Source organism: Salvelinus fontinalis, chromosome 13, assembly GCF_029448725.1.
Source record: "Salvelinus fontinalis isolate EN_2023a chromosome 13, ASM2944872v1, whole genome shotgun sequence".
Classification (NCBI taxonomy): domain Eukaryota; kingdom Metazoa; phylum Chordata; class Actinopteri; order Salmoniformes; family Salmonidae; genus Salvelinus; species Salvelinus fontinalis.
In genome coordinates this window covers 25,731,304-25,758,866 of record NC_074677.1, presented here as the reverse complement: position 1 = coordinate 25,758,866, position 27,563 = coordinate 25,731,304, and the positions used below count along the sequence as shown (strand labels likewise).

Sequence of the window (27,563 nt, the reverse complement as noted above, 5' to 3'; positions counted from 1 at the left end):
CGTAACTTAGCTGATCAAAAGAAAGAAAGAAAAGAAAGAAGGAAAAAGGGGACCTTTTGTCTGAGGAGCTTGCTGCGTACACGACCCCATAGCTTGGCCCCGGTGTTGGTGTGCCTCTTGATAGCTGAGGAGGGGGTTTGAGGCTGCTGAAGCTGCTGCTGGTTGTTCTGCTGGTGATCCTCCACACAGCACTGCTGCTCCAGCCGCTCACACACGGTGTTCAGGTTCACATCTGACACCAGGATGTCCGTCATCCTACCTGAGGCGTCGGCACACGGGGTTATAATATGAACTAACTAGGAACAAAATCCCCAAGGTAGCCGCAGTCCAGAATAACCTCACGTCAAGGATCAACACTAAATACCAAGGTTGGGATTCTCTTAAATATGGAGAGACTAGAAAAGTCTCTCTCAGTTGATGTTCATTTGGAAACTAAGATGAATAAAATAAGGTGAAAGTTGAAGGCAGATGAGGAAGGTTCAGTCTGTGAGAACAGAGAATCCTGATCCTGACATGGTTTTCATTCTTCTAAAGCCGGAGAATTCCACACGGGTTCCTCTGGGATGTCAAGCTAATTCCACACTGTGCTGCTGCCAGCATCTCCACAGCTCACAATCTGATTTCCAGTAATGCAAGCAGAGAGAGGGAGAGGTGGAGCGAGAGAGAGAGAAAGAGAAGAGAAGCAGAGAGACCGGGAGGGAGGGTGATGCAGGAGGAGGGGGAGTGAATGAGCTGCTGCCGTTACCAGCCATTTCTCCAGATGTGAGAACACACCTCCAAATAACAGAGAGAAGGAGAGCGAGAGCGATGACAAACCCTGCTCTGTGCCTTTCCTCATAGCCTTCATGCCTCTCATCCTTCCCCATAATTGGTAACCAATTGAGGAAGTGCGTAAAAGGAATAAGGAATGTGAAGAAGAGAAGGAAAGAGAGAAAAGGGAGATGCGACCTCTAACAGGGTGATTTAGATCCCATCAGAAACAACCACATTTCGACAACATATAACGGAACCTCAAAAGAACAAACTCTCCACAAATCAGAGTTTAACAAGGGTGGGGAAAAAAGATGCTAAATCATTTTATCACCAAACACGGACACCTCGTATCGTGACGAGAAGCATGTTTTTATAATCTAAACCTTCCACCCCCCTCGCTCCCGCTCTCTCCTCACCCTTTTTCTCTTCCCCTTTCTGTCCTTCTCTATCTCCCTCTGTCGTCCTGTGTGCCTGTTGCATTGTGTTTTCTCTAGATGACTTCTCCTCCACGCTTCCACACTCTACTGAGTCCTCTGTCCATTATGTGTGTGTGGACTTCCACACTCCACTGAGTCCTCCGTCCACTATGTGTGTGTGGACTTCCACACTCCACTGAGTCCTCCGTCCACTATGTGTGTGTGGACTTCCACACTCCACTGAGTCCTCCGTCCACTATGTGTGTGTGGACTTCCACACTCCACTGAGTCCTCCGTCCATTATGTGTGTGTGGGCTTCCACACTCCACTGAGTCCTCCGTCCACTATGTGTGTGTGGGCTTCCACACTCCACTGAGTCCTCCGTCCACTATGTGTGTGTGGACTTCCACACTCCACTGAGTCCTCCGTCCACTATGTGTGTGTGGGCTTCCACACTCCACTGAGTCCGCCGTCCACTATGTGTGTGTGGGCTTCCACACTCCACTGAGTCCTCTGTCCATTAAGTGTGTGTGGACTTCCACACTCCACTGAGTCCTCCGTCCATTATGTGTGTGTGGGCTTCCACACTCCACTGAGTCCTCCGTCCACTATGTGTGTCTGTCTGTTCACGAGCGCGTGCGCATGCATATCTATGTGTGCATGTCTGTGTGGGCTTCCACACCCACTACTCCAACCACTCTCCCCTGCCTCCCCACACCCCCGCTCTCTAATTGACCACCAGCGTTTCCACTACGCTGGTTAACCCCTTCCACACCCTCTCCCTCAGCCGTCCATCCACACACATCAGGAAATCACTCATATCTATCCACCCTCTCTGGAGACCACTAGAGTGAATCAGTCTCCTCTCAAGTTCTGCAGCCTCTAGTTTTGTCTTGTCTGATTATTGTCCAGCCATGTGGTCAAGTGCTGCAAAGAAAGACCTAGTTAAGCTGCAGCTGACCCAGAACAGAGCTGCACATCTTGATCATCACTGTAATCAGAGGGCTAATAACAATACTATGCATGCTAGTCTCTCTTAGCTAAGAGTTGAAGATAGACTGACTGCATCACTTCTTTTTTTTATAAGAAACATTAATGTTGAAAATTCCAAATCGTTTGCATAGTCAACTTACACACAGCTCTGACACACACACACCCACCAGACTTGCCATCTTTTCACAGTCCCCAAATCCAGAACAAATTCAAGAAGACGTCCAGTATTATATAGAGCCATTATTGCATGGAATTCCCTTCATCTCATGTTGCTCAAATGAACAACAAACCTGGTTTCAAAAAACAGTTAAAGCAACACCTCACAGTACAACACCTCTCCCTTATTTGACCTAGATATTGTGTGTATGTATTGATATGTAGGCTCTGTGTGCCATTTTTAAATGTATGTAGTTCTGTCCTTGAGCTGTTAATTAATGTTCTGTATTATGTCATGTTTCATGTTCTGTTTGGACCCCAGGAAGTAGCTGCTGCTTTCGCAACAGCTAATGGGGATCCTAATGAAATAGCAATACCAAGAGGAGTAGGGAATAGTACATTGTATAATGGGTGTATCAATCTGGGAAGGGATATCTAAGCCATGCTTGTTATATTCCATCTTGGTTCATGTCTATTCTCCATTAATATCTGAGGGAGAAAAGGAAAAAGACAGAAGGCTGCATTACACTCAGACAGACTGTCTCCTCTCCTGAACAGTAGCTGTGATTTAGTCTATGGTCAGACAGACTCCCTACCTGCTCTGAGGTAGACTGATGCCTTCAGATAGCAGCACTGTGAGTCATGGGAGGGGAGCACAGAGGGGGAACGGGGCAGATAAACATGCAGAATCACCCATTAAAGGAGGAACGCATGCATTCATTGCACAGACACATACAGTAGGGTCCCTTATATCCCACCCAGAACAGGGTCAATCAGGACCGCGAGTCCCGACTACAAAAAAAATAGTTTTGGGGCCTCCCGAGTGGCGCAGTGGTCTAGAGGCGCCACTACAGACCCGGGTTCGATCCCTGGCTGTATCACAACCTGCTGTGATTGGGAGTCCCATAGGGTGGCGCACAATTGGCCCAGCATCACCCGGGTTAGGAGAGGGTTTGGCTGGGGGGGGGCTTTCTTGGCTCATCGCGCTCTAGCAACTCCTTGTGGCGGGCCGGGCGCCTGCAGGCTGACCTCGGTCGTCAGTTGAACAGTGTTTCCTCCGACACATTGGTGCGGCAGCCTTCCGGGTTAGGCGGGCGGATGTTAAGAAGCGTAGTTTGGCGGGTCATGTTTTGGAGGACGCATGACTCGACCTTCGCCTCAAGACTGTAACTACCAACTGGATATCACAAAACTAGGGAGAAAACGGAGTAAAAAGTAAAAATCTAAATTAGCATGACACGAGCTGAATTAAATGTAAAATGTATTGAAAAGTAAAAGCTTGGTATACTCTCAGTGCTCCATTGACATTTCACAGATACACTTGTTTTGTGAGAAATCTTTAAAAAGAACAGACATTTCCAATTAATATGAAAAGTGTATAATAAATTCTGAAAATACTCCATGTCTGAAAATCGATATCCATCTTACCTCTGTTTAATGTTCTGCAGAAAAAGACGGCAAGTTCAACGGGAAAGTGAGCCTATCAGGTAGCCAATAGCCTTAAAGGGATACTTTGGAATTTTGGCAATGAGGCCTTTTATCTACTTCCCCAGAGTCAGATGAACTACTATCATGCTAGCAGATAAATAAAATCAAATTTTATTTGTCACATACACATGGTTAGCAGATGTTAATGCGAGTGTAGCGAAATGCTTGTGCTTCTAGTTCCGACAATGCAGTAATAACCAACGAGTAATCTAACCTAACAATTCCACAACTACTACCTTATACACACAAGTGTAAAGGGATAAAGAATATGTACATAAAGATATATGAATGAGTGATGGAACAGAACGGCATAGGCAAGATGCAGTAGATGGTATAGAGTACAGTATATACATATGAGATGAGTAATGTAGGGTATCTAAACAAAGTGGCATAGTTTAAAGTGGCTAGTGATACATGTATTACATAAAGATGGCAAGATGCAGTAGATGATATAGAGTACAGTATATACATTTGAGATGAGTAATGTAGGGTATGTAAACATTATATTAAGTGGCATTGTTTAAAGTGGCTAGTGATACATTTTTACATACATTTCCATCAATTCCCATTATTAAAGTGGCTGGAGTTGAGTCAGTATGTTGGCAGCGGCCACTAAATGTTAGTGGTGGCTGTTTAACAGTCTGATGGCCTTGAGATAGAAGCTGTTTTTCAGTTTCTCGGTCCCTGCTTTGATGCACCTGTACTGACCTCGCCTTCTGGATGATAGCGGGGTGAACAGGCAGTGGCTTGGGTGGTTGTTGTCCTTGATAATCTTTATGGCCTTCCTGTGACATCTGGTGGTGTAGGTGTCCTGGAGGGCAGGTAGTTTGCCCCCGGTGATGCGTTGTGCAGACCTCACTACCCTCTGGAGAGCCTTGCGGTTGTGGGCGGAGCAGTTGCCGTACCAGGCGGTGATACAGACCGACAGGATGCTCTCGATTGTGCATCTGTAGAAGTTTGTGAGTGCTTTTGGTGTCAAGCCGAATTTCTTCAGCCTCCTGAGGTGCTGCGCCTTTTTCACAACGCTGTCTGTGTGGGTGGACCAATTCAGTTTGTCCGTGATGTGTACACCGAGGAACTTAAAACTTACTACCCTCTCCACTACTGTCCCATCGATGTGGATAGGGGGTGCTCCCTCTGCTGTTTCCTGAAGTCCACAATCTTCTCCTTTGTTTTGTTGACCTTGAGTGTGAGGTTATTTTCCTGACACAACACTCCGAGGTGCCCTCACCTCCTCCCTGTAGGCCGTCTCGTCGTTGTTGGTAATCAAGCCTACCACTGTAGTTTCGTCCGCAAACTTGATGATTGAGTTGGAGGCGTGCGTGGCCACGCAGTAGTGGGTGAGACGGCGTGGGTGAGACGTGGGTGAGAGGCAGTACAGGAGACGGCTCAGAACGCACCCTTGTGGGGCCCCAGTGTTGAGGATCAGCGGGGTGGAGATGTTGTTACCTACCCTCACCACCTGGGGGCGGCCCGTCAGGAAGTCCAGTACCCAGTTGCAAGGGCGGGGTCGAGACCCAGGGTCTCGAGCTTGATGACGAGTTTGGCGGGTACTATGGTGTTAAATGCTGAGCTGTAGTCGATGAACAGCATTCTCACATAGGTATTCCTCTTGTCCAGATGGGTTTGGGCAGTGTGCAGTGTGGTTGCGATTGCGTCGTCTGTGGACCTATTGGGTCAGTAAGCAAATTGGAGTGGGTCTAGGGTGTCAGGTACGGTGGAGGCGATATGGTCCTTGACTAGTCTCTCAAAGCACTTCATGATGACGGAAGTGAGTGCTACGGGGCGGTAGTCGTTTAGCTCAGTTACCTTAGCTTTCTTGGGAACAGGAACAATGGTGGCCCTCTTGAAGCATGTGGGAACAGCAGACTGGGATAAGGATTGATTGAATATGTCCGTAAACACACCAGCCAGCTGTTCTGCGCATGCTCTGAGGATGCGGCTGGGAATGCCGTCTGGGCCTGCAGCCTTGCGAGGGTTAACACCTTTAAAATGTTTTACTCACCTCGGCTGCAGTGAAGGAGAGCCCGCAGGTTTTGGTAGCGGGCCGTGTCAGTGGCACTGTATTGTCCTCAAAGCGAGCAAAAAAGTTATTTAGTCTGTCTGGGAGCAAGACATCCTGGTCCGCGACGGGGCTGGTTTTCTTTTTGTAATCCGTGATTGACTGTAGACCCTGCCACATACCTCGTGTCTGAGCTGTTGAATTGCGACTCTACTTTGTCTCCATACTGGCACTTAGCTTGTTTGATTGCCTTGCGGAGGGAATAGCTACACTGTTTGTATTCGGTCATGTTTCCGGTCATTTTGCCCTGGTTAAAATCAGTGGTTCGCGCTTTCAGTTTCACGCGAATGCTGCCATCAATCCACGGTTTCTGGTTTGGGAATGTTTTAATCGTTGCTGTGGGTATTATGTCGCCGATGCACTTTCTAATGAACTCGCTCACCGAATCAGCGTATTCGTCAATGTTGTTGTTGGACGCAATGCGGAACATATCCCAATCCACATGATCGAAGCAGTCTTGAAGCGTGGAATCAGATTGGTCGGACCAGCATTGAACAGACCTGAGCGCTGGAGCTTCTTGTTTTAGTTTCTGTTTGTAGGCTGGAAGCAACAAAATGGAGTCGTGGTCAGCTTTTCCGAAAGGAGGGCGGGGGAGGGCCTTATATGCGTCACGGAAGTTAGAATAATAATGATCCAAGGTTTGTCCAGATAAAGTCAGATAAAGTTTGTTCAGGGCCATCGATGTGTCTGCTTGGGGGGGAATATATACGGCTGTGATTATAATCGAAGAGAATTCCCTTGGTAGATAATGCGGTCGACATTTGATTGTGAGGAATTCTAAGTCAGGTGAACAGAATGACTTGAGTTCCTGTATGTTGTTATGATCACACCACGTCTCGTTAATCATAAGGCATACCCCCCCGCCCCTCTTCTTACCAGAAAGATGTTTGTTTCTGTCGGTGCGATGCGTGAAGAAACCAGCTGGCTGCACCAACTCCGTTAGCGTCTCTCGAGTGAGCCATGTTTCCGTGAGGCAAAGAACGTTACAGTCTCTGATGTCTCTCTGGAATGCTACCCTTGCTCGGATTTCATCAACCTTGTTGTCAAGAGACTGGACATTGGCGAGTAGTATGCTAGGGAGTGGAGCGCGATGTGCCCGTCTCCGAAGCCTGACCAGAAGACCGCTTCGTTTGCCCCTTTTACGGCGTCGTTGTTTAGGGTCGCCGGCTGGGATCTGATCCATTGTCCTGGGTGGAAGGTAAAACACAGGATCCGCTTCGGGAGAGTCATATCCCTGGTCGTAATGATAGTGAGTTGACGTTGCTCTTATATTCAGTAGTTCCTCCCGACTGTATGTAATGAAACCTAAGATTACCTGGGGTACCTATGTAAGAAATAACACGTAAAAAAACAAAATACTGCATAGTTACCTAGGAACGCGAAGCGAGGCGGCCATCTCTGTCGGTGCCAGAAGTAGCATCTCGATACTCAAGACTTCCAGTCATTGCACAAACGCTAATTAGCATTGGCTAGCGAAACTACCTCTAACTTCCTACATACTGGACACAAACATAAAAATGGTTTCCACAAGTTCATCTGACTCTGGGGAAGTAGATAAAAGGCCTCATTGCCAAAACTTTCGAAGTAGCCGTTTAATTCTTGCACAGAATCCAGCCTAGCTGACCCTATGCAATTTTCCTGATTTTGACCACGTTTTTTTCTCTGGCCTCCATTGATTTAGTCACCCTTATTCTAGCCATGCTACAAGGGTAAAAACTACAATCACTTTTGATCGGATTATGTTAGAGACATAAGGTTTGGACCATTGATTTTCATAGAGCATTATCTACACAGTGAACATGTTATTTTACCCATTGGTCAAAATATACATTTTTGATTGGAAGCCAATCTAAATAGTCTCTTCCCACAGCCACTATGTCTACAGACCTATCAGTTCGGCCGAAGCGAGACTAAATCAAAACAACAAAGTGGAACCTAAGTCAAAAGCTAGGGACAAAGTAAGCCAACTACTCGGTTCAGTACAGTAGTCGGTCACTGATGATTCCATTCAAACACATGTTCTCTCAACAACACTTATCACAAGTTAAACAAAGCCAGTCAGTGTTGTCAGCCTTCAGCCTTGCCTCAGAGAGGAATGGACTATATGTTGTCATACCTGACTGTAACAGAGCATGGAGGGTTACGTGAATGACATCTGGTAATGATGATAATAACACTGCAGCAGCATACCACCCTGCAACCCACTGCTGGCTTGCTTCTGAAACTAAGCAGGGTTGGTCCTGGTTGGTCCCTGGATAGGAGACCAGATGCTGTTGGAAGTGGTGTTGGAGGGCCAGTAGGAGGCACCCTTTCCTCTGGTCTAAAAACATTTCCAATGCCCCAGGGCAATGATGGGAGACATTGCCCTGTGTAGTGTGCAGTCTTTCAGATGGAACATTAAACGATGTCCTGACTCTCTGTGGTCACTAAAGATGCCATGATACTTATCATGGGGCAACAGGTAGCCTAGTGGTTAGAGCGTTGGACTAGTAACTGAAAGGTTGCAATATCGAATCCCTGAGCTGACAAGGTAAATATCTGTCGTTCTGACCCTGAACAAGGCAGTTAACCCACTGTTCCAAGGCCGTCATTGAAAATAAGAATTTGTTCTTAACTGACTTGCCTAGTTAAATAAAGGTAGAAAAATGAAATAAAAAAATAAGAGTAACTCCGGTGTCTTGGCTAAATTCACATTCTGGCCCTCATACCATCATGGCCACCTAATCACCCCCAGCTTACAATTGGCTCATTCATCCCTCTCCCCTGTAACGATTCCCCAGGTCGCTGCTGTAAATGAGAATATGTTCTCAGTCAACTTACCTGGTAAATTAAAAAAATAAAAACACTTGAAATATGAGACAGTTAGCACCCTTAACTGAGTGTGTGTTAGGTCTATCTGTGCAAAGGGTGAATGTGGTTGTCAGTCACTGGCTGTCTGCCGCTTTCAATCAGGGGGTTGACCGTAGTGGTAAGAACTCAGCCATGCAGCGTATTTTTTAACTCAGGATTGTAAGCATGAGACATGTACACAGTATTGTGTGTCACATCTGGTTAACTGCTTTTGTTTTTAATGATAAATGGAGTCTGAGTCACTCATTTTTAGGGTCAGACAACTATGGCACAGCAAGTAGCAGAGAAGCAACTCCTTAGCGACATCGCTAGCTAGTAATGTAAGGTTTCACTGTATATTCAGTTAAAACAATTCACTGAATCATTCAACATATTCAGAATGTCTAGGCACAGAGATAAATAACAAATGGTATGACCTGAATCCAACATTGTTGCAATTAATTAACCACTTCTGCCTACTGTGAATTAATGGCAATGGGCCTTTAAAAAAATATTTGCCAGTACTAGCAGGAAGTCTCCACTTCAGTCAACTGGAACAATCCGCTCCCATTAGACCCTATCTATACTGGGAATCATACTGGGAGGCGCATTGGAGTCAACTGGCTGAGAGTGTTCCACAGCTTCTCTTTCAACTGCCAACTGTCTCCTCTTTCCACCTTAAAGCCTGCTCATCCTGACAACAACAAAAGGCAACGCATCAGCACCTCGCCTTCCCATCTTTTTTGGATGATGTCTAGTTAGTCGTTAAACACTGTCGTCTCTCTTTGTTCTCTGAGTCTTCAATGGGATGTCATGATTCAGAGCTGAGATTGGAGATTAGGCCTATACTCTTTGAATTCATTAAACAAATATACATTTTTTTTTATATATAGGGGATTTTCCTCCACACTTGCTTTCTAGTTTTTCTGTTTTAAGGTCTGGGGTTTAGGCTACATACAACAGGATAATATAATACATTTGCGGGCCTGTCAGATGGTTTGTCAATCTATGTCTGTGTTTGACAGTGTTGCCTTCCACCAGACAGTTCTAGTACAGGGCACAGGGGTTGAGGGGAAAGCAGAGCGCTTCCTCAACGTTGCAGCAATTCTCTCTCTTGAAGATGGACAGTTCAGATAGAGCCCATCACTCCACATCACATCAATGACATCACACACATGCACCTAGCCCATATAAAAAGATATTCGCTCAACCGCACACACAAACACTCCAACTCTCCGAAATCCAGTCAACTACAAACACACCCCTCACATCCCCTTCACGGCATTTCTTCATGCCTTATTTATAGAGTTAATGACATGTCTACACAAGGCATGCTCACCCAGAGTAGTATTCACACAGCTCAACACTCAGACCACAGCATGTTTTCCTATATACCAGCCACACTCTGAAAGCCTCCCTTTTTTCCATAAATGACATACAGCGCCTTCGGACAGTATTTAGACCCCTTGACCTTTTCTACATTATGTTACAGCTTTATTCTAAAATGGATGAAATAAAACATTTTCCTCAGCAATCTATACACAATACACCATAATGACAAAGCAAAAACAGAAATGCCTAATTTACATATATATATTCAGAACCTTTGCTATGAGACTCAAAGTTGAACTCAGATGCATCCTGTTTCCATTGATCATCCTTGAGATGTTTCTACAACTTGATTGGAGCTCCAGAGTTCCTCTGTGGCGATTGGAGAACCTTCCAGAAGGACAACCATCTCTGCAGCACCCCACCTAATCAGGCCTTTACGGTAGAGTGGCCAGACGGAGTCCACTCCTCAGTAAAAGGCACATGACAGCCTGTTTGGAGTTTGCCAAAAGGCATCCAACGACTCTGACCATGAGAAACAAGATTCTCTGGTCTGATGAAACCAAGATTTAACTCTTTGGCCTGAATGCCAAGTGTCACGTCTGGAGGAAACCTGGCACCATCCCTACGGTGAAGCATGGTGGTGGCAGCATCATGCTGTGAGAATGTACAGAGATATCCTTGAAGAAAACCTGCTACAGAGCGCTCAGGACCTCAGACTGGGGGCGAAGGTTCACCTACCAACAGGACAACGACCCTAAGTAAACAGCCAAGACAACGCAAAATGGCTTCGGGACAAGTCTCTGAATGTCCTTGAGTGGCCCAGCCAGAGCCCGGACTTGAACCCTATCGAACATCTCTGGAGAGACCTGAAAATAGCTGTGTGCAACGCTCCCAAACTGACAGAGCTTGAGAGGATCTGCAGAGAAGAATGGGAGAAACTCCCCAAATACATGTGTGCCAAGCTTGTAGCGTCATACCCAAGAAGATTCGATGCTGTAATCGCTGCCAAAGGTGCTTCAACAAAGAACTGATTAAAGGGTCTGAATACTTATGTAAATGTGATAGATTTTTATATAATATATATTTAACATTTCTAAAAACCTGTTTTTGATTTGTCATTATGGTGGTATAGTGTGTAGATTGATGAGGAAAAAAAACATTTAATCAATTTTAGAATAAGGCTGTAATTACATTTTTAGGGAAAAAGTCAAGGGGCGTGAATACTTTCCAAAGGCACTATAAAGGTAGTATAATAATAGGACAGGGCTGTACAATAATGTTTGGCAATGCTGCAGAATGTGGGATATATTCTGAGACCCTTGCTTTGGCAGCAACACAACACAATAATGTTGTCAGGTCTTGGAATGTGTAGAGCTTGACTGGGAAAGAAAGAGGGAGAACATGAGCATGGCTAAGAGCCTGACTTAGTTCTGACATCATCGTCAGGCCTGTGTCTTAATTATAGATGACCAAGGTGGTACAGTTAGTTAGGCTCACAGCCCTCTATAAAGACTGCTCCATTATATAGCAGCTCCATACGAGAGACAGCACTGATGTGGTTCCTGGTCTGCATCACAAATGGCACCCTATTCTCCATGTAGTGCACTACTTTTGACAAGGACCCATAGGGCTCTGGTCAAAAGTAGTGTACTGTGTTGGGAATAGGGTGCCATTTGGGACGCAGACATGGACTGGTTTCATCCCCACTACACAGTCAATCTAGGACAGCCCGCCAGCCTGCCTGCCTGGGATACATCACGGTGCACTTGACTTTCACAGCTCTATTCCCAAACGTATTTGAAGTAGCCTTAAAGAACCCTGGCTTCAAATAGGAAAAGCCTACTGTATGGGAGGGAGTCTGTGTGAGCCAGTTGCTAATTAGCCACTAGGGTTGTTTTGTGCATTAGCAGGTAATCACCCATTCATTCCATTGGCAAGTACAGCTTCGATTCCAATATGAAGAATCTCGTTCTAGAGTGTAGCCAAACTAGTAGAGAGGTTTTGTTATGGAAATGTATTTTCCTCAGAGAGTTTTTGTTATGGAAATGTATTATCCTCAGAGAGGTTTTGTTATGGAAATGTATTTTCCTCAGAGAGAGGTTTTGTTATGGAAATGTATTTTCCTCAGAGAGAGGTTTTGTTATGGAAATGTATTTTCCTCAGAGAGAGGTTTTGTTATGGAAATGTATTTTCCTCAGAGAGAGGTTTTGTTATGGAAATGTATTTTCCTCAGAGAGAGGTTTTGTTATGGAAATGTATTTTCCTCAGAGAGAGGTTTTGTTATGGAAATGTATTTTCCTCAGAGAGGTTTTGTTATGGAAATGTATTTTCCTCAGAGAGAGGTTTTGTTATGGAAATGTATTTTCCTCAGAAAGAGGTTTTGTTATGGAAATGTATTTTCCTCAGAGAGAGGTTTTGTTATGGCAATGTATTTTCCTCATAGAGAGGTTTTGTTATGGCAATGTATTTTCCTCATAGAGAGGTTTTGTTATGGAAATGTATTTTCCTCAGAGAGGTTTTGTTATGGAAATGTATTTTCCTCATAGAGAGGTTTTGTTATGGAAATGTATTTTCCTCAGAGATAGGTTTTGTTATGGAAATGTATTTTCCTCAGAAAGAGGTTTTGTTATGGAAATGTATTTTCCTCAGAAAGAGGTTTTGTTATGGAAATGTATTTTCCTCAGAAAGAGGTTTTGTTATGGAAATGTATTTTCCTCAGAAAGAGGTTTTGTTATGGAAATGTATTTTCCTCGGAGAGAGGTTTTGTTATGGAAATGCGTTTTCCTCAGCGAGGTTTTGTTATGGAAATGTGTTTTCCTCAGCGAGGTTTTGTTATGGAAATGTGTTTTCCTCAGCGAGGTTTTGTTATGGAAATATATTTTCCTCAGAGAGGTTTTGTTATGGAAATGTATTTTCCTCGGAGAGAGGTTTTGTTATGGAAATGCGTTTTCCTCAGCGAGGTTTTGTTATGGAAATGTGTTTTCCTCAGCGAGGTTTTGTTATGGAAATGTGTTTTCCTAAGAGGTTTTGTTATGGAAATCTATTTTCCTCATAGAGAGGTTTTGTTATGGAAATGTGTTTTCCTCAGAGAGGTTTTGTTATGGAAATGTATTTTCCTCAGAGAGAGGTTTTGTTATGGAAATGTATTTTCCTCATAAAGAGGTGTTGAGCTGGTGATACTTGGATGGACGGCTACAGGACGCCAGTGCGTGACTGGGATATCCTGATGGATATGGTCTATTGTTAACAAACAGCATGTCTCTATGGTGGTGGTACACTGTTTCTTTATGTTCATGATGAGGACCTTGAACTGATACCACCTGGTAACATGAACGACACACACTTTTACTACAACCGCGCATGTGTAGTGTACGCGCATGTGTAGGTAAAAAGTATAGCTCAAACCATCCTAGGGAATGATATGTTAGTTAGTGCATCCATCACAGACACAGCAGGACATTCTCTTTAACCAGATAATGAAATAAATGTCATATGAGAACACAGGATCATAACACATGATGAAATCTAATGAAAGTGGCAATGCTTTGGGGTTATTAAGATTCCTCATAAAAAATGACAAACTACAGTGGATTAATCTATGGGTCATTTTGTGTGTGTGTGTGTGTGTGTGTGTGTGTGTGTGTGTGTGTGTGTGTGTGTGTGTGTGTGTGTGTGTGTGTGTGTGTGTGTGTGTGTGTGTGTGTGTGTGTGTGTGTGTGATGACGGCAGAGCTAGGGGGCTGTGGCAGAGGCTTGTGATTGGCCGTTGTGACAGCTGGCCGATACAGATAGCCATAAGCCATATCCTGAGTGGATAATTTGATCATCTTTAATACACAACCGCCATGGCCGACCACCTCTAGAAATATCACTGCTAAATTACCCCATCCCCCATCTTCCCTCCTCCTTTCCTGTACATAGGAGGGGGTGGTAGAGACCGCTGTGATGCTCAGAAACACAATGGAATGAGAGATGGGGGTTGTGAAGAGGGGAGAGGGTAAGGGATGTACAGTCAGGTCTAGAATTATTGGCACCCTTGAAAAAGATGAGCAAAAAAGACTGTATAAAATAAATAAATACTGAGCTGTATTGTATGATCATAACACTTGAAAATGTTATTTTACACTAATAAAACATACAGGTCAGAATTATTGACATCCCTGTTTTCAATACTCCTGCACCCTTCCCTTGCGATGATAACACTGAGGCTTTTTCTAAAATGTTTTATGAGATTGGAGAACACATTGGGAGGGATCTTAGACCATTCATCTGTACAGAATCTTTCCAGATCCTTGATATTGTTCATCTGTTCTTATGGACTACACAGACAATCTGAGTTGACCTTTACATTTTATTCCTATTTGTCTCCATTCACACTCATAGGGCCCTACACACCACACACACTGACACTCCAACACACATTCAATCCATCATTTGCTCACACACTCATAGTTTTATCACACACATACATTTATACTGACTCTACACACACCCACTCACAAACAATCATCATACACGCTGCTGCTACTCTGTTTATCATATATCCTGATGCCTAGTCACCTTACCCCTACACATTTCTACCTCTATCGAGCCAGTATCCCTGCACATTGTAAATATGGTACTGGAACTGACCCTGTATATAGTATGCTTGCTTTATTGTGTTCTTCTTATTTCTATTTCTCGTGTGTTTTTGTTCAACCTTATTTTAGTACTACATTGTTGGGTTTGGTTTTGCAAGAAAGGTATTTCACTGTACTTGTGCATGTGAAAAAACTTTGAATTGAACTGGGTCTATAATTCAAACCACAGGATTTAAATGTTTTTCAAGTCTGGAGACAGATGGCCATGGCATAATGTTGATTTTGTGGTCAATTTACCATTTCTTTGTGGATTTTGATTAGTGTTTCAGGTTGTCTTGCTGGAAGATCCATTTGCAGCAACTTGTGGCCAGGTGTCAGCCTCCTGGCAGAGGCAACCAGGTTTTTGGCTAAAATGTCCAGGTACTTGGTAAAGTATGATGCTGTTGACCTTAACAAGGGCCCCAGGATCAGTGGAAACAAAATAGCCCCATAACATCAAAGATCCGCCAACATCTTTTACCATGGTTATGAGGTACTTTTCTGCATAGGATTCTGTTTTCAACGCCGAACCACTGGTGTACGTGGCGAAAGAGCTGTTTTCAACGCCGAACCACTGGTGTACGTGGCGAAAGAGCTCTGTTTTCAACGCCGAACCACTGGTGTACGTGGCGAAAGAGCTCTGTTTTCAACGCCGAACCACTGGTGTACGTGGCGAAAGAGCTCTGTTTTCAACGCCGAACCACTGGTGTACGTGGCGAAAGAGCTCCGTTTTCAACGCCGAACCACTGGTGTACGTGGCGAAAGAGCTCTGTTTTCAACGCCGAACCACTGGTGTACGTGGCGAAAGAGCTCTGTTTTCATCTTTATCAAGGGTGCCAATATTTATGGACCTTAATGTATTGTGTGTGTACATGCTTGTGACCATGTGTGTCTCAGGTCTTTCATGTGCGGGGAGCCCAGGGTGAGAGGCTTATAACCCAGAGGCGGGTTTCTCTGGCTAAGCCCTCCTGGTTCATGTGAGTGGTCCGGGGACAGAACTCAGATTAAACACTATCATCACTACAGACTGAGAACAAAAGGAGACAACGGGCTATCATTAGCATAGAGTATTCACTGTGTTGCGTGCAGATTGAGGGAGGTGAGGGGAGAGAGTGATGGAAGGAATGGAGTTAGGCATATGGAGTTAGGCATATGGAGTTAGGCATATGGAGTTAGGCATATGGAGTTAGGCATATGGAGTTAGGCATATGGAGTTAGGCATATGGAGTTAGGCATATGGAGTTAGGCATATGGAGTTAGGCATATGGAGTTAGGCATATGGAGTTAGGCATATGGAGTTAGGCATATGGAGGGGTGTCGGGAGTTGCGTCCTGTGTAGGTTCACAATCCTGACCGATCACCCCCTAGGGGTGACAACCATGCCGTTGTCATGCAGAAGATATTTGCAGTACTGTACGTACAGGGCTCTCTAAGATCAATATGGTGCTTCTGCAGCAAAATGCCACGAGGGCCAAAGGGGGAGAGAGTCAGAGTGATGCAAGACCCGAGCAGGAGGCAGTAATGAGGAACAGTACCTTGCTAACTATCTCTGTGCCTGGCTGACAAGAATCCTGCATATACAGCACTACTGTAGCATAGCTGGTTCTCCCTTACCCAGCAGAGAGATGGCTGAACAGCATAATAAACATGGCACCATCTTTCATTTATAGGATGTGCCAGTGATGGTGCCTGGGCTGGCTGTTCTCTAATCTCCAGGAAAGGCAGTGTGGCTGAGGGATGATGTGGACTCTCCATGTGCTGGCTACAGAGGGGGAGGTGGTGCTGGCTACAGCGGGGGAGGTGGTGCTGGCTACAGAGGGGGAGGTGGTGCTGGCTACAGAGGGGGAGGTGGTGCTGGCTACAGAGGGGGAGGTGGTGCTGGCTACAGAGGGGGAGGTGGTGCTGGCTACAGAGGGGGAGGTGGTGCTGGCTACAGAGGGGGAGGTGGTGCTGGCTACAGAGGTAAAAGGGGAGTTGGCACTTGCCCTAGACAGGGGTTGGTTGGTGGACCCACATTCCACTGCCCCCTGGGTGCACCGGTATAGTAGCAGCAGGTCTGTGAGTGACAGATGCACCCCCGCAGAGCCCCGCACCCCTGCGCAGACACACAATACATGCGTCACACACACACTGTTTCAATCACACACCGCTAACCTGTAAAAGGCTCCATACGTTGAGCAACCCAGTAACCCCACCCACTGCCTCCAGTAGGAGAATCCACAGGCAACCAGCCAGCAGTGGGTGAGTGTTCAGTCACGCACAGTTAAAGTGGAGTCCATACTGTGTTCATCACTTCATTATGTATACATACGGTACATGCATATGGTTACTCACATATCAGAAAGGGCAGGCAGGGGACATGGAGGGGATCAGGAAGGACATTGAATAGAAACCTGAGAGAAGCTAGTCTCCATTTGTGAGTAAGATTTGACGTTTGGTCTTCAGGGGTTTTAGTAGAGGTTAAACATGTAGAACTCCTAGTTAAAAGTCCACCTGTAGTAGAACAGTCCAAACTGGAAGGCTATTTCAGAATCCACAACTAGAATGTCAATCAAATATAAAAGAAGGGAGCATACAGGCCAAGCTGAGATAAAACTGACCATGCCAAACTTCTTCAAATATATTAACACCATGTCACTATGTGTTTATGGTGAATACGTTCCTGCTGCTGTCCCTTGTATTGAAACATTGAGTCTGTGGTAGTACATCAGATATGAAGCAGTCAGGACCTGTGTTGTTTCACCTACTTCTGAGATGGAGAGGATCTCAGTGGAGTTCCACAGGTTTAAATAATTCAGTCATTTTAGTCAGCCAGCCAGCTAGCCAGTCAGTCAGTCGGGTAAATAGATGTGTGTTGGACCTCAGCTGCAGCCACAACCAGCACAGGGAGCTGGAGAGGTGATGGTGTGAGGGAGAAGGAGGGAGGGAGGAAAGGAATGTCTCAATGGAGGAATGAGGTTCTACTGAACCTCTAAGAGGAGAACGAGGTCACAAATAGGTCTCCATTCAACTCAAGGTCACGGAGAATCTCAAAACATCATCATCGTTGGCAATGTCCACCACCTTTAAACAATCATGAAAAGGTCTGTTCCCCTTCACAAGGTGGAGAAGCCATCAGTTCCAGGCTGAGTGTGGAACGAAACACATCTATTAACAGGTGAGACTAACAGAGGAAAATCAATAGACACTCCTAACACAGCTCTCCTGATGTAGCCAAAGGAGATTGTTACACAGGGCCAAACACTACTTTAACAACAGATGAACCACGAGGACAAAACAAACCTCCTTAGGCTGACGTGTAGCTCCAAACTGAGGCTGACACACTAGAAAGTTCTTTATTTCTGTCTCTCTCTCCCTCTGTCTCTTTCTCCCCCCCCACCCTCTCTCTAACAGATTAAGAAGTAGCATGAAAAATAACAAGGCTGTGGGTCTCAGTTAATCAATACTTAGTAGCTAATGGCAGAATTAGTGAAGCAGCCTGAACCATAATGGCTTCCATATGATGCTGAGCAGCACAGCAGCAGTTCTGGTGGCCTTGGTTCTGTGGGTCTGTAGTGCTGTCTATCCTGACCTGGTCTCTCAGAGTTGTTCTTCCAGCATAAACACAGGTCAGGTTACCAGTGTTGGGAGAGGCCAGATGTTGGCAGCACGCTGTATGATAATCATGCTGCTGAAATAGCATGTTGTTCACTTTCTAAAAACAGCTGAACACTGCAGAGAACCTTAAAGACATTGGAACTAATGTTCCAAAATAGTCATTCAATACGTTTTAGCAGACTACATTACACTTCCTGTCAACAAAACATAAGATAAAATCAAATTTGTGATTGTGAGCATAAAACTGGGATGTCTTCTCCTTTCCCTCTCAGTTCTATCTACTCTACATCTATACTCCAAGCATGGATGCCCTCTCTCTCTCTGGTCCGTAAGGTGTTTGTTGTGTGCTGTTCTCTCTCTCTGGTCCGTAAGGTGTTTGTTGTGTGCTGTTCTCTCTCTCTGGTCCGTAAGGTGTTTGTTGTGTGCTGTTCTCTCTCTCTGGTCCGTAAAGGTGTTTGTTGTGTGCTGTTCTCTCTCTCTGGTCCGTAAGGTGTTTGTTGTGTGCTGTTCTCTCTCTCTGGTCCGTAAGGTGTTTGTTGTGTGCTGTTCTCTCTCTCTCTGGTCCGTAAGGCGTTTGTTGTGTGCTGTTCTCTCTCTCTCTGGTCCGTAAAGGTGTTTGTTGTGTGCTGTTCTCTCTCTCTGGTCCGTAAAGGTGTTTGTTGTGTGCTGTTCTCTCTCTCTGGTCCGTAAAGGTGTTTGTTGTGTGCTGTTCTCTCTCTCTGGTCCGTAAAGGTGTTTGTTGTGTGCTGTTCTCTCTCTCTCTGGTCCGTAAGGTGTTTGTTGTGTGCTGTTCTCTCTCTCTGGTCCGTAAGGTGTTTGTTGTGTGCTGTTCTCTCTCTCTGGTCCGTAAGGTGTTTGTTGTGTGCTGTTCTCTCTCTCTGGTCCGTAAGGTGTTTGTTGTGTGCTGTTCTCTCTCTCTGGTCCGTAAGGTGTTTGTTGTGTGCTCTACTCTCTCACTTACCACAGTCCTCAAAAACTCCATCTATTATACAACACGACATCATTCAACGTTCTCCGTGTCTGAAATAGATATTATTACTGTGAATGCTCCCCCACACCCACTCAGCTCTTTGAAGTTAGCAGGTACCCACTCTAGCCATGCAAACAGGATAACCTTGTTCCTGCCATGTTATATTCAGACTAATTCATCATGGCACGTTTGTTACACAAGAGAAGGTGCTTGAAGCAGGGAGATGTAGAGCCATAGTGAGTGTCTGAAAGAGGCACTAGAAAGGAAGAGGAAAGTTCATGCTTTTTGGATAACATCAAAACAATATTTTTTTACATGTTAAACCTGTAGTGCAGTTGTACATTGTGGCACCAATTACAAAATAATTTTATTCCCAAGCCACCCCCTGTACCTGGACTTTAAACGACTCCCTCTGGGTGCAGGTATACGGCACCCCCTGTACCTGGACTTTAAACGACTCCCTCTGGGTGCAGGTATACGGCACCCCCTGTACCTGGACTTTAAACGACTCCCCTCTGGGTGCAGGTATACGGCACCCCCTGTACCTGGACTTTAAACGACTCCCCTCTGGGTGCAGGTATACAGCACCCCCTGTACCTGGACTTTAAACGACTCCCCTCCGGGTGCAGGTACAGGGCACCCCTGTACCTGGACTTTAAACGACTCTCCTCTGGGTGCAGGTATACGGCACCCCCTGTACCTGGACTTTAAACGACTCCCCTCTGGTTGCAGGTATACGGCACCCCCTGTACCTGGACTTTAAACGACTCCCTCTGGGTGCAGGTATACGGCACCCCCTGTACCTGGACTTTAAACGACTCCCCTCTGGGTGCAGGTATACGGCACCCCCTGTACCTGGACTTTAAACGACTCCCCTCTGGGTGCAGGTATACGGCACCCCCTGTACCTGGACTTTAAACGACTCCCTCTGGGTGCAGGTACAGGGCACCCCTGTACCTGGACTTTAAACGACTCCCTCTGGGTGCAGGTACAGGGCACCCCTGTACCTGGACTTTAAACGACTCCCTCTGGGTGCAGGTACAGGGCACCCCTGTACCTGGACTTTAAACGACTCCCCTCTGGGTGCAGGTACAGGGCACCCCTGTACCTGGACTTTAAACGACTCCCCTCTGGGTGCAGGTACAGGGCAACCCCCGGCAGGAAAAACACAACAAGACAATAATTTGTGCCAGGTGTGATATCCCTCTTAAACAGCTGGGAATAATGTTCCTATCCACCCAGTAAGGCCAGCAGGCTGGTTTTCTTTCATCGGTATATACTATATGTTACTGCTATGAATTTTGCATCTATAGTATTTATACGGTACTTAAAATGTGTACATGTTACTGTAACAAAATGTCCCCACGGGGACAGTAAAGACAGTAAAAGTCAAAAGAACAGTGTGTCTGTGTGGTGCAGCCATGCTCATCATAGAGACCAGTCAGCTGCTTCTACACTACAGCCTTAGCCATATACACTCATGATATAGCAGGTGCCATAGAGACCTGGAAACATAGTTTGTTAAAGGAAAGGCACCCTTTGTTCTCCATGTCAGAAGACGGGACTGCAAGAATGATGGTTACCTTACCATACTTCATCTCTCAGAGGACTGACAGGTGAAACAGCCTGGGAGGGTCCTGGAGGGGTTAGGGATATTTCAACCCCAGATGAAAACAATTACATCAGACAGCCAGGCTAATGTCTAGCGGCAGAGGGGCCCAATTGGGAGGCCCAGTTTGGGAATCCAGGAAGTCAAGAGAAATAGCTACCCATCATTCACAGCAGTGCGGTTGTGAAAGGGGCAAAACAATATGATTTAGCCCTCATTAACCATCATGGTGTTTATGACATATCAATCTGTTGCAGCAAAAAACATTTCTCATAGGAAGGAATGCCTGGCTTTAATACTGTAGACAAACTATTATCAGACTGGGGTATTGGCCAGTTGAATGACTGTAGTTACTGGAAACATGAATATCAGTCATTAAGTTTAGAAAGAGGTGGAGCTGTAGTGAACACAATACAATACAAATATTGAAGCTGAAATCATTGGGAACTCTTGCAACATGATATTAATACCACAAAATCAAATTTAGAAAATCTGCCGATTTATATCACATATTCATAAACAAGGGAGAGGTTTCCTGGCTGCATTCATTGTAGTGCTGAGCGATTAGTGCTGTTTGAGGTTGGTTCGGTTTAGGTTAGAGTATTAAAAAAAGAATTACGGGTTTTGTTTTTGATCATTTTTTTTACATTAAATGCACTATGCATTGTGTGGGTTGAATGCTGTAACACAGAATAAAACATTAAATACAAGTCCCATGATGGTAGTGACTCCCCATTTCTTCTTATCACTTATTAACCATCATTTATTCACATTACTTTAATCAAATATTACATTAGTTTCATGACTTTATAATTTCATTCCAAGTCATCATCTCTATAGAGCTGCTGCCAATGCTGTCTGACAAAATCACTATTTTAATAGTTCTTCAACGTAAATAATACATACTTTTATGAATACCAACTATCAATCACTTAGGCCATGTAATTTAAGGTATAGATACCTCACGAAGCAACTGCTTTCTATGCCTCTCGATCGCAAGGTCTTCTCTCCTCGCTGTCTCCGTGCCCTCAGACATGACAAGTAGGTGCGCAATTGATTATTGTCATTGTAGTTAATTACCACATTTTCTGCGCTAAACTATGTTGAATATTGTCCTGTTAGAAACTACAACCCCCTACTACATCGCACAGTTCGGCCTTGATCTGATGTGTCTCTAGAGAAACTGTGCATTGAGCTCTGATTAATAAAAAATGTATATCTAATTTAAATAATTGAACCGACATCTGTCAATTAGATGTATGAACAAAAAAAAAAAGTTGGTTAATCGCAATAAATCAATAAAAAAAGCAAAAACATCATCATCATCATCATCATCATCAACAGCAGTATACCACAGCTGTGAGAGGGCAAGCAGGTATTCAGTCCATCTACAAAGGCAGAGCAGACCCTCGTGGCCGGATGGCCATGGCCACAGATGAGACCATCAGTGATTACTGTGGTAAGACCCCCACACACACCTCAAAAACAAGATGAATAAACTTGTACACGGCTTATGGAAAGGCCAGTCACTAGCTGATAACGCCACCCCTCCTCCTCCAAGCCTGCAGTAACCAACTGATCCCTTCATGTATTATGTATAGACAGGCTTATCACGTTGGCAGCTCTCTGCCTGCCCAGCCAGCGCTCTGCCTCTCCACCCTCATCAGACCAGTGGAGGGGAATGAACACTGAAAGGTCAGCAGAGACCAGAGTCTACGAGGAGGAGAGACCCACAACCGTCCGCACGGCAGGAACACACAGCATCCAGTCAAGAGCCTTGCATATTCTTACCGGTTCCTAGACCTCCACACCAAGTCTTAAGGGGAAGGAATGGTACAGTGCTGATATACTGAGCATCAATGTGGTAGTGTACAGGTATGTAAATGTGAAAAGTTATGAAATAGTGAAGTGATACTGTGCATTTGCTTTTTAAGGTTAAAAAGGAAGAAGGTTTAAGTTCTCAGTTCAATATTGGCACAATATTGGTTTACAATAGCAGAGAGCATTTTCAGTTTTCATCTAGATTTGACCATTTGATCCCCTTCAATAAAGTTAGCTGTCACTTCTGGGTTTTCCAAATGCAGGATGCTGTATCCAGAACAGACCTGTCTGGATCATGATCCACTGGGCTTATCCACTAAATCACAACCCCCCCACTATGATTCACATCAAGAATTTGACATATTGAACGGACAATAAGGTTTTTGTAATTCTAAGTATTAAAACCACTTTTAAAAACATCCCTCATGTTCCCAACACCCCCATTAGAGGTGGTATCTCCTGTTTACTGCTCAGGTCAGGGGTCAGAGATCATGGGTTATAGTCCATCTCTACAGTCCACAACAGTTATTTGAAGAACCGGACCCAGTTTTAAACTTCTTTCAAGCCTTAGGAGGATTTTTCCAATTATTATGTGGGTTTGCTTTGACACGACAAACCGTTTCAGAGGCCTGCTCTGCTGCTCACCCATATGAGACTGACTGTCAGAAAACATCAGTGTGTGTGTGTGTGTGTGTGTGTGTGTGTGTGTGTGTGTGTGTGTGTAGCACACGAGTGAGAGTGTGTGAGCATGAGTTCGAAACAGCAATGCCGTGACCTCTGTGTCCTGTGAGTAAGGCTGTTCTTGTCCTGAGTCTGTACAGCTGGGGGCTGTCTGTTTGACTCATACTGAAACACTGTTCTAACCATTACATTTGATTTGTAATTCAAGACTACAGTAGGTTGTGTCCTGCATAGCTATCCTAGTGGAGGATGGACCTTGTATCTGAGGGATGGGATGACTATGCAGGGCGGAGTCAAGCAGGCAGACAGACAGGCAGTGACTCTGCTACTTCAGACAATGTTCTGTTTGTTATCAGTCTGCTGAGGGACGTCCTTGACCAAACAAACCCACATTACAAGGTGGCCAGACACCACACAGACTAGAGCAGAGAGAGGGTTGACACAAGGTGGCCAGACGCCACACAGACTAGAGCAGAGAGAGGGGTGACACAAGGTGGCCAGACGCCACACAGACTAGAGCAGAGAGCGAGAGCGAGAGCGAGAATCAGTTATAGAACCCATTACCCTTTATGGTTGTGAGGTCTGGGGTCCGCTCACCAACCAAGATTTCACAAAACGGGACACACACCAACTTGAGACTCTGCATGCAGAATTCTGCAAAATATCCTCAGTGTACAACGTAAAACACCAAATAATGTACGCAGAGCAGAATTAGGCCGATACCAGCTAATGATCAAAATCCAGAAAAGAGACGTTAAATTCTACAACCACCTAAAAGGAAGCAACGTAAAACGTCAGAATACCTGACCACTGTGACTGACCCAAACATAAGGAAAGCTTTGACTATGTACAGACTCAGTGAGCACAGCCTTGCTATTGAGAAAGGCCACCGTAGGCAGACCTGCCTCTCAAGAGAAGACGGGCTATGTGCACACTGCCCACAAAATGAGGTGGAAACTGAGCTGCACTTCCTAACCTCCTGCCCAATGTTTGACCATATCAGAGACACATATTTCCCATAGATCCACAAAGAATTTGAAAACAAACCCCATTTTGATAAACTCCCATATCTACTGGGTGAAATACCACAGCTTGCAATCACAGCAGCAAGATTTGGGACCCGTTGCCACAAGAAAAGGGCAACCAGTGAAGAACAAACACCATTGTAAATTCAGCCCATATTTATGTTTATTTTCCCTTTTGTACTTTCACATCGTTACAACACTTTATATAGACATAATATGACATTTGAAATGTCTTTATTCTTTTGGAACTTCTGTGAGTGTAATGTTTACTGTTCAATTTTATTGTTTATTTCACTTTAGTTTATTATTATCTACTTCACTTGCTGTGTAATTGTTTTAACCCAGATTAGACCCCAGGAAGAGTAGCTGCTGCAGTAGCTAACGGGGTTCCTAATAAATACAACATCAGAAAAACACCCTTGGACTTTAGTGACACAAACAAACATTCAAGGCAATCTCCCCAACCATTTAAAGCGATACTGCGAGATTTTGATATTTAGGTTATTTTTCTACTTACAGTATCCAGAGTCAGACAAACTCATGGATACCATTGTTATGTCTCTGCATGCAGTTTGGAGATGATTGAAGGCAGCGCCATTGAGACAGATAAAATGCTGCGACCTCTAACGGGACAGAGAATGAGGAAGTGGATAGAATCTCGTTTCTTATGATTAGCAGCAAAATTAACGAACGTATAAAATATAAATTACTATGTATAGCTTCGTAAGATGATAACTGACCAACCACCCAGCCTTGGAGTCGTTAGAAGGTCTATTTCCTGCTTTTGAGAGGAGCTGGATACTGTACTTTCATCAATTGTGCTAAGATAACGATATGCTAACTTCAATCATCTCCAAACTGCATGCAGTTTATCTGACTCTTGTAAGTAGAAAAATGACCTAAATCTCAAAATATCACAAATTCCCTTTAGAGAGATAGCTGTGAGTAAGAGATCACTGACAGTCCAAATATCCATTAAAAACAAACATTCTTTCTCACGTGAACTATCAAAACATGGCCACATAGTTTGACATCTCAGTAAATGAAAAAGAGAAGCAGTTGAAAAGGCCTTATCTTGGTAGATGAAGAAGTGTTTGGCTGACAAAAGCGGTAGGAGAAGGAAGGGCTTGATAAATAAATGACATTTAAAAGTGAATTCAAATGTATCACTGACATTTTCATTCTGGCTCTCCTCTCGACTCAGGCCGTTCGTTCGTTCAAAGTGAAAACACTGACAATGGAAAGAATCTGTCTAGAAAATGACAAAGATTCAAACTTCATGAATGAGAGATGTAACCTTTCCATTCCAAATCAGTGTGTGTGTGTGTGTGTGTGTGTGTGTGAGAGAGAGTGGTCAACAAAACCGCTCATAAGAATGAACATTTAATTCCTAACACAGACAAACTCATTAGTTTGTGTATGTGATGAGAAAGCTCAGGATGATAACCAACAGGCTGCAGAGATTCTGTCATCTGAATGGTGGAGGGAGGACACTACCATGAGCAAAGGTCTGCTACAGATGGGACATCTCTCCTCCTTCCTTCAGGCTTCTTTTTCTTCTTTGGACTTAATATGGTGGTTGGCAACCAACTTTACGGTGCATTACCACAAAGATGAGCTGAGTGTGGACCTCAGTTCATCTTTCAATATGCTCCTAAAAACCAACGAGGAGATGGGAGGCAGGACTTGCTGCGGCTTGAGAATCACAAATAGAACCAAGTTCTATTTTAGCGCCTGGCCACGCAGACGCTCGCGAGCAGTGTGGGTGCAATGACTGAATAACATGTATGTGTACATTTAATTTGCACCGCTCGCGTACGTGACGCAAGCGGTGTGGTCAGCATGTAGGCCAATAGGGTTCTATTATAGAGTGTTTATGTTTGCATCGGGCTCACAGCATGTGAGATGTGTGAGGGGTGAACCTCAGGCAGTAGAAGTTCATCCTCTGTTAGGCCTGGTCTGGTCTGTAGACAGGGTGCTGCTGAAGACACCTGGCTGGCATTTAGGAGTCTGTGGAGGGGGGTTGGCACTGCAGAGGGGCAGTGGCCACATACGGCTCACACAACATCCTTTTAGGTCTGACTGGTTTGACAACAGTGTGAGTAAGCAGCAGGAAACGTCTGGAGCTGTGTGAGAACCATGTGTCTTACTTACATCGAGCACGGTTTACAGTAAAAGGTGAGTGGACTATCACGGCTGAATGGGAAGAGCAGGCTGTACATGTGAGCAACTTCCAGTAAAAACTAATTTTCTAAAATACCATGAACCCAGAGTATAGCAAAACCCTGTTATCCCTCCATCTTCTAATACCTAGTACTGACGTTACTCCCAGAACAGAACAAACCCTCCACAGAGAGGTCCATCTCTGGGTATAATGACATGTACCATCACAGTGGAGTGTTGCTCAACCTCAATACATATGGAACACATCTCCTACTCTCCACAATCACATCATCAAAACAAACAGAGGGGCTCTTTACAACAAAGTGCCACTTCCACAAACTCTTCAGCTTTCTAACCATATCAGGCCCTTCTCTTGGGAAATGGGGGTACTCTATCCCTTTTCCTCCATCACTACCTCTCTCCACAGGTCCAGTGTGTGAAGGACGGGCCAAGGCGTCAGTATCAGTGGATATCACACAGCACCAGAGGGTCAGCTCTCCATCCCCCTTACACACACACACTTTTCAAAGCCTACATGTCTGGTTTCACTAGGATACTGAATTTCTGCTGGGGCCCATTACTAAAATATGGTCGAGGGGACTGCCAACAACAGCACGGGGAAAGAGAGAGATAGGCAGGGAGGGAGGGCCAGGGAGGGTGAAAGTGGTGCTGTTCTCTGGGGGTGTTCGCGGGATAAAGGGGGAAAAAGCAATTGCACTGGGGGAGATTTGGCCCTGGTGTTCATGTGAAATCTGATTAACAGAAAAGAGGAGAGAATGAAAAGAAAGAGGCCTGGGGGTTCTCCACTACCCCTCAGTCTGCCAGGAGAGAGAGAAAGAGGCCTGGGGGTTCTCCACTACCCCTCCGTCTGCCAGGAGAGAGAGAAAGAGGCCTGGGGGTTCTCCACTGCCCCTCCGTCTGCCAGGAGAGAGAGAAAGAGGCCTGGGGGTTCTCCACTACCCCTCCGTCTGCCAGGAGAGAGAGAAAGAGGCCTGGGGGTTCTCCACTACCCCTCCGTCTGCCAGGAGAGAGAGAAAGAGGCCTGGGGGT

At 45.0% G+C, this 27,563-nt stretch overlaps 1 protein-coding gene across 9 annotated transcripts in view; it reads right to left on the bottom strand.

The window, feature by feature from the left end:
* Positions 1-27,563, bottom strand: part of LOC129868307 (active breakpoint cluster region-related protein-like) — a 224,395-nt gene that overhangs the window by 20,136 nt on the left and 176,696 nt on the right. The window contains exon 1 of one of the 9 annotated variants that reach the window (XM_055942169.1): positions 54-662. The exons of the other annotated variants lie outside the window; for them this stretch is intronic. Coding sequence (XP_055798144.1) covers positions 54-254 — 201 coding nt within the window. The 5' untranslated portion in view covers positions 255-662. Of the gene's footprint in view, positions 1-53; positions 663-27,563 lie in introns of those variants that run through there. 9 annotated transcript variants of the gene reach the window in all.